Raw genomic sequence first — 8,152 nt, 5'->3', positions numbered from 1 at the left:
GCCCATTTTTACCCCCATGATTGCCATGTCATTTCTAAATCTTAACTGAGTGAAGTATAATGACTCTTCCATTAATTGAAGGATTCCCAGACAACCAAATTATTTCTAAGGACATAAGTACTTGGTCAGACAATTGCAAACATATTGCCCACAAAGGATACTTCATCTTTGTAGGTATAGATCTTAACAAGTACCAAAAAAGAAGAAGGACATGGGAAAGGAAGAGTAGAGAAGAAGAAGGGACTTCCCTGGTGATTAAGATTTTGTGCTCCCAAAGCAGGGAGCCGGGGTTTGGTCCCTGGTCAGAGATTCCCTGGTGGCTCAGACAGTAAAGCGTCTCCCTGCAATGCAGGAGACCTGGGTTCGATCCCTGGGTAGGGAAGATCCCCTGGAGAAGGAAATGACAACCCACTCCACTGCTCTTGCCTGGAAAATCCTATGGACAGAGGAGCCTGGTAGGCTATAATCCATGTGGCTGGAGCTGCAAAGAGATCCCACATGCTGCCACTAAGACCTGGTGCAACCAAATAAATAAATTTTTAAAAAAATAAAGAAAAAAAGAAGGAGGAGAGAAAGAAGAAAGGAAGGAAAGAAAGAAAATTGTCTTTATTAATACATAAAGACAATTGCTTCTAAAATGATAACATATCCTTCCACCAGAGGGCAACATTTGCAAGACATTTAAATGATCTCTCAAAAGCATTTCCTAACACAAAAATATAAACAAATGCAAACTTATAACACTGCTATTGGGTAATATCTTATGTAATTTTGAAGAATACAAAATTTGATGATGATGATAATTATTTAAACAGTTGCTTATAAAACAATACTTAGTAAAACACAAGCAATAAATTGACTTCTTTAAAATATAAGAAGATAGAACTTTAAGAAAGGAATATATTGCTCTATGTCATTGGACTTTTTTTTTCAGTTCATTATTGGCCATGTAACTCAAATATAATACAAAAATTTTAGGGTAGAAGAAATGAAAAATACTGTTCTACATCAATGAATAAATTAATGAAAAAGTCATAGAATTTTACATGTAGAAGGGATGATAGAGATTATGTGCAAGCCTTCATTTTTTACAAATAAGAAATCAGTTTATTAAAACTAAGTAACTGATTCAGAGTTGCAGGGATGATAATCAGCAGAACCAGGATCCAAACACAGTCAGCTGATTTCACATTTTTTATTCTACACCATTGATATTCAAATTATGATCCAGGGGTGCAGCCCTGGAAACTTGTAAGAATTGCTGCACCTTGGTCTCCACTGCAGAACTATTGAGTCAGAATCTGTATTTTAACAAGACCTTAAGTAGTGAAAAACTACTCTAATCCACGCTGCTTCTTTATCACTGGTTTCATAACTTCAGGCAAATCATTAACTCTCATTTCCCTCCTCAGTAAACTGGAAAAAAAAAAAAATGGGAATGAAATTAGTTTGAAGAATCATTATAAAGAGTAAATGAGATCATGTAAATGAAATGAAAGTCATTCATAAATTATAACACTACACACATTAGTTATAGTCAATGAAACCTCCTTTTATTGATAACAGTGCTTGGAAAAAGGGGACAATTCTCTTAGAAGAATTGTCTAATAATGCAATTCAAAGGCTAAAATTGGATGGAATATTAAGGGTAAGGGAAGGTGTCCAGAGAATGGAAGATGGAAGACTTTTTCAGTATTCCTAAATTAATACCATTTGTATAACTATGAACATTTCCTTGCATAAAATGAAAGCTGGTGATATTAAGATCACAAAGGTACATATTTAATGTTTGGATTTGGGGAGCATGAATGAAGAAAATATGTCATTTTCTTCAGATTAATAAGTAATATCTGAATACATGTCTTTTATATTGGGTGTAGCTATTAACCTAAGAATAGCCTAAATGGTAGTCTAGTAACAATTCTTGTAATTTTTCACATACAACATTTTCCCCTTGTTTATGAATTTGCTCAAGATACCCCTCAGCTGAGATCTCTCTAAGTGCCATCATCTTTCCCCACCCAATTTCCTGGACTCTCATCATTTTTATAGAACTAAATTTCTCTTCAAGTATTAAGACAGACAAGGAAACATCACTTCCTGAAATATTTTCTGTACACTTTCACTTCCAGGCTGGGTTACTTAACTTGTCCAATTTCACCCATAAATTGTTGTAATTGTATTTATGTGTCTATTTCCCATGCAGTTTGTGAGATCTTTCAGGGAACAGTCCCAGAACATAGTGAAATTTTGAGCACTAAATAATTATCTTTAAAATGAATAAATGAATATTAGCAGTAATTCTGATTCAAACACTTACCCTTTCATCAAGAGAATGGAGAAGAGAACCAAATGACAAAGATTTCAATGAGGTGAATGTAATTATTTTACACTACAAACAATGCTTTTGTGTTGGATGTGTCTCATATATATGACACTCAGCAATCAGGTTTGCCAGTGACTTAGATCTCTAGTCATTTGGGCTGAAATTTAGGCAGGAATTCTTAGAAAAATCGTTTTTTATATCACCATCTTAACTTCACAGATATTTATCTGACTTCTGTTTTGTATATAATTTTCTGGAATTTCAAGATCACTGAGATCCCTAAATGAATTAAATTTTATGAATTTGGTCATGAAAGATTTGAAAAACAGGTACTTTGAAAAGCACTAGATGAGTCAAGTCCTGATGAGTTGGAAGAAGGTAGTTTGTTTGGAAGAAGGTAGTCTAATGTTTCCCCCCTTCTTTTTATAGTTGATCACCTTTGGGGATGGATACTGTTTTGAGGCATTTCAGAGTTTTAGGAAAATCTTGTTTGGTATACAATAAGTATACTCATTTTGATGTGCATTTGTATATATATATATATATGCACATCAAAATAAGAGAAAGATGCCCCCAGTATCCTTTTCTTTATTATAATTCTTAATAAAATATAATTTGATAAATGTTAAATTTAATAATAGCAGATGGCTTCAGCTACTTTTGAAATTTTTCCACTATCCATTCAGTACATGCATATTCATTGTATTACTTGGCCTATTTGGGGAATATTCTTACATGATTCTGTATTTAGATCCATATTTCTGAGATTTGGTACCAGAATCCCAAAGAAAAATCTACTCCCCCTGTTGGTTTAAAGGAAATACAAGGATTTTGACTTTGAGAATGTAGTTCAAGGACAATCTGTTTTGTAACTATTTGCTTGAATTACATCTAAGAAGTTTGTGATTCATGTCAAATGCATTAATAATTAACATTAATCTTGCATAGTTTCCTCACTTTGCTTAATGAAATAGATTCATTGGTGCCATACTTACATACCTGAGAGCAAATGTCTTTCATGAATGTCTCTGTAATTCTGCTTTAGAAGAAGATGTTACAAGATAAAAAATTTATATTTGAAAAGATTGTAAGTAATTTAAAATAAATCTTGAAAATATCATCAGCAATAATTTGTTTAAAAGCACAAGGTGTAGCCACAAATGTCCTCAATATATTGATATTTTAGTAGTGTGTGTGCTGAAAATTAGTTAAAAGTGAAGGGGCATAACAGTTCCAAAGAATTTATATTAAACCGCTTGTCTTTTATTTAACCAAGATCACTGAGGAACAACTATTCTTTTTTTTTTTTTTTTAAATTTCTCTACTCTCTCTTTCTCTCTCCTTCTCTCTGCCTTCTTCTGTCTCTATTATTCCTCTTTCTTGCTTCCTCCTTCTCTTTATTCCTTTCTACCTTTTTTTTCCCCCCTATTACCTATCAGGGGTTAAAACAAAATACATGAACAATATAATTATGCAGTTTGTATATATATAATTTATATCAAAGGGAGCCCAGGTGTCCCAAATTCCACAAACATAAGTAAAATATGTTGTAATCTTCCTTCCCCGAAACAGTCAGAGTTGGCAACAGCATGCTGGGCAAAATGTAGCAAACTAGCAGTAAGTTGTCAATTTTTAATAAAATCTTTCTCCCTTGCAGAGCTAAATGCACCATTCTCCCTGCAAACCCTGGCGATGATGACATCTCACTTGGTTTCCATAGCATCCATTCCTGAATCCCCAGTATGGTTCTTGGTCAGGGCCATTCCCCCAGTTCCCCTAGAAAGTTGGCAACCTGACCAGCCAAAAGAAACCGCCCCTTTTCCGAAGACTTACTCTGTCCGTGGTGCTGAACCATTTGCCAAGAGGCGCCCAGGCGGGCGCTGTCAGCGGTGCTGAAAAAAATCTTCCCTGACGCTGCCCAAATCAGAACAGTGTATCTGTTATTTACTCACGTCCTCAAAGAGCAGCAAGCTTTCTCCATCTTAATTCGACTCTACCGCAGAGCAGAGTTTGCGCTGGCGTGATGGGAGGAGATCATGGGCAAGAAGGAAAAACTAACAGCAGCATCGCTCACCTGAGACCTAAGATGCTCCCATGAGTTTCGGAAGTGCTCTGCTCCTTACAGCAAAGGCACCATTTTAAAAAGTACTATTCTTTTGACTTCGTCCTTACACAAGGGTTCTGTGATATTTCCACCCGCGTTAGAAAGGCAGAGGGTTTGTCAGCAACAAGGCTTTTAAAACCGAGGATTTACATTGTTTTCAAGTGGACTGACTTCCAGGACAAGGACTCATCTGCACCCGCTCAAATACCATGGCACTGCGTGCGCCCTTTGCCACCGGATCCTCCCCTTCCAATGAGACTTTCTGATTGTGTCTACCAACTCTCCTATTAGGAAACCCGTGGGTTGCATGCAGCTATTCTGTTGTATTCTCGTTCTCACTCTCCCTCCCCTCTCTCACTCGCACTCTAGCAAGAGGCACACCGATGCTATTCTTCTGAGGAGGAAAAAAAAAAAAAAACCTACAACTACCTTAAGCGATTAAGACAATATGCGCAACTCTCGCCTTTCATAGCGATCTCTATTTAAATCTGGCAAGAGCCGACACCAAGCTTTGCAAGAATGGAGTCGGTAAAACAAAGGATTTTGACCCCAGGAAAAGAGGGGCTAAAGAATTTTGCTGGAAAATCCCTCGGCCAGATCTACAGGTAAGGGAAAGCAAACCTATGTTTGCCTGGGACTCAGCAGGAAAAAAAATCTGCAGAGCTATTTCCTTAAACCCTGGTTGCTTAGAGATTGTAATACGATCGGAAAATCTTTCTTTTTGCTCATTGCTGAAGTGAGACTGCTCTGGAAACCTACTTATTAATTCAGGAATGTTGCACTAAATTAACCTGTCTGCTGTTTGTGTGTGTGTGTGTGTGTGATTTTTGCTTTGGTACCTGCAGATTCTTATCCTTTCCTACTGAGGATTTATCCTTTTTACAATTGAGAAATGACCTGCACCTGTTTAAAGAGCCTTTCTTTTGTTGCTTATAGTGACACCAAATTAAATTCCTTTAATGCAGAAAAAGAAATAAAGAACACAACCACCTAAAAATTAATAAAATTCTAAAGAGTAGTAGCAGAAAGAAAGCTGGGTCTTAGTTTCAAAACCACTTGAGTGGAGAATCCCCCAGTGGAACCTTCCTTCTGTACTGAAGGAATAATCAAAATATATCAATAATTGATAGCAGAAGCAGTTCCTCTTTTTAAATCTGAAACAATGTATATGTATGTTTAATTATTTGATCTCTCTTAGATGTCTATTTCTTGTGTGGGAAATATCACAGTGCTTTTAAGAAGAGCCATAATAATAATCAGCCAAATGACTTTGGAAGTATTAGAAACGACTTAAAAATTTAAATCCTCTCTGTAGTCACTGTACTATTCTGTAAATTTTACAACTTTAAATCTGTTCAAGAATATGACACAAATGCACCTTTTCTTAATAATAGGAGCAAAATCAAGAAGAAAGGACAGAAACAAAAGGAGAAACGATTCTAAGAGAGTGCTAATCTTCAAACTTGATAAATTGAAGCCTTTGGAAATGTATAGGAAATGTAAAGAAAATGACCAAAGCACATCCCAATTTTCCCAATCTCTCCAGCTCTGGTGGGCTTCTTGTAGGCACCATCATGCACCTATGCGGCAGTAAATACTGCAAGGGCCCTGCAGTTCCACAGATGCCCTGGAAAGAGCTATTCTTTCCCAGCCCAACTGCCATCAGGGGGGAGTTCAGGTGCAGAGTTTAACTTTGCATATATGAGCATATGAAGCCAATGTGAAAAAAAAAATCTCATTAATGGAATTTTACTCTCCTAAAATAAATACATTGCCATATGCTCTAATGCTGGAATTAGACTTAAGGATTAAGTACTAACATAGCTACAGTTAGCTTTATGATCTATTCCCCAGTTTATATTTTGTAGAATTTGCAAATCTGACTTTTTTTCCTATTAGCCTCAAATTGCTTAGCAGCTGTCTCCCAAGCTAGGTATTCTTGAAATTGATCTATTTTGCTTTCTCCATGTGTATGAAAATGATTCTGTGTGGCAAGATACATGGTGGATTGGAAAATATCTGCAAATTGTAAACGGAGAGGTTCTTTGTTTAAATATCCATCTCAAAGGTTCACGATGTGTTACCCTTCACATTCCTCTTCTTTTTAATAGAAATTTCACGGATATACTGTGGACCAGAACAGCACTATCAGCTTCTAGTTAAACCATTCCATCACTCTACTTTCCCCTTCCCCCAAGGACAAAGCCCAGAGCGATTGAATCTGAGGGGTGAAATCTTGTGAAACACTAAATAAGTTAAAAAAACACACAAACAGAAACGTAAATCTGGTATCTGCTACCTTGATGTGGGACATCTTCCCAGAGTTGATTTGGGGGCGCGTTCGTGTATCTGGGAGTCGCATTGTCTTTGGAAATAGGCCCAGGACATTTTTGGTGTTTGTAACTGAGATAGTAATGACGCAAGATTGTGAATAATTAATTATTCATGTTCTGGCAGTAGGAAGCTTTGGTGTCGGCCATATGCAGCGGAGGCCTTTGTTTCAAACTCGAGTAAAAAGAGGGAAAAGAGTAAGCTGTGTCACAGGAGAGTGAACGTTGAACTGGCATCCTGGGGTTAGAGGAACGGGAAGGGAGAGGGCATGACACTCACGGAGCGTTCTCAGACCTCCCCGTGGGCACTGGACGGGACAGGCCTTGGTCCCCGGGGGCTCCCGGGCTCAGCCGGGGACGATATCCCGGCGTCCTCCGTCTGGGGGGTTTAACTTAGTCGGAAAGGAAGGGGTAAGCGGGTGCAGAAGTGTACCTGGGCCTGCCGCCGCGGAGCAGCCCTCGGGAGACTGGAGGCTGTATGAAAGCGACTCGGGTAGAGCGCTGCGGTTGGGAGGCGTCTACACAGGTGCTGAGAAGGAGCCGTTCGGGTCACCCTTCTTTTCCAAACTGCAGACCCTACAGGAGAGTCAGGCCCAGGCGATGGATGTGAATCAAGGCACTGTGGGGTGAATCCCCGAGGGAAGGGGGATTGGCTGCCAGAGAAGATAAAATATTGAAAGTTGAAGAGAGGCGGCCGCAGGGAGGGAGCCCGGGAGTCCCTGAAGTCTGGTGTGGCCCCAGCTCCCTAACTCCTGAGGGTGGGGAAGGAGGTCAGGGCCCCCCTCCCCCAGATATGACGGGTTCCGGGAACTGGGAATGGTCCCGGCGTAGGGGGTGCCTAACCCCCAGCGTCCTTGCCTCCCCATGCTGTGCCGCGCAGGGTGCTGGAGAAGAAGCAGGACGCCGGGGAGACCATCGAGCTGACGGAGGATGGCAAGCCCCTGGAGGTGCCTGAGAAGAAGGCGCCCCTGTGCGACTGCACGTGCTTTGGCCTGCCGCGTCGCTACATCATCGCCATCATGAGCGGCCTGGGCTTCTGCATCTCCTTCGGCATCCGATGCAACCTGGGCGTGGCCATTGTGGACATGGTCAACAACAGCACCATCCACCGCGGGGGCAAGGTGATCAAGGAGGTACGCGACGGCTGGCCCGGTGGTGTCGCAGACCCACTTCACCTGTTTGAGCCTCGCTCTCCCCGCCGAATGCGGAGGGCGTGGTTGCCCCTTCAAGGCCCCCCTTTAGCCCTGACCTTCTAGATGAGGCCGAGGCAATGTTATCGATCCCTGTTCACGTTGGAGCACGCCGCTTCTGTTCTCTGGGCCTTCTTTTTCTCCCAAGCAAAGTGGAAAATAGTAAAGTGGAAAAAGCTCAATAGCTTTTTGAAGATAGAGA

General features: G+C 40.1%; 1 protein-coding gene across 1 annotated transcript in view; it reads left to right on the top strand.

The window, feature by feature from the left end:
• Nucleotides 1-4,145: 4,145 nt before the first annotated feature.
• SLC17A6 (solute carrier family 17 member 6) overlaps nt 4,146-8,152 on the top strand; it is a 41,684-nt gene continuing 37,677 nt past the window's right edge. Inside the window, exons 1-2 of the mRNA XM_006063309.4 lie at nt 4,146-5,035; nt 7,641-7,893. Of these exons, the coding sequence (XP_006063371.1) occupies nt 4,950-5,035; nt 7,641-7,893 (339 nt within the window). The 5' untranslated portion in view covers nt 4,146-4,949. The remainder of the gene's footprint in view (nt 5,036-7,640; nt 7,894-8,152) is intronic.

Source organism: Bubalus bubalis, chromosome 5, assembly GCF_019923935.1.
Source record: "Bubalus bubalis isolate 160015118507 breed Murrah chromosome 5, NDDB_SH_1, whole genome shotgun sequence".
Taxonomy (NCBI): domain Eukaryota; kingdom Metazoa; phylum Chordata; class Mammalia; order Artiodactyla; family Bovidae; genus Bubalus; species Bubalus bubalis.
The sequence above is the reverse complement of the archived record's forward strand: the minus strand, read 5'-3'. Positions and strand labels throughout refer to the sequence as shown.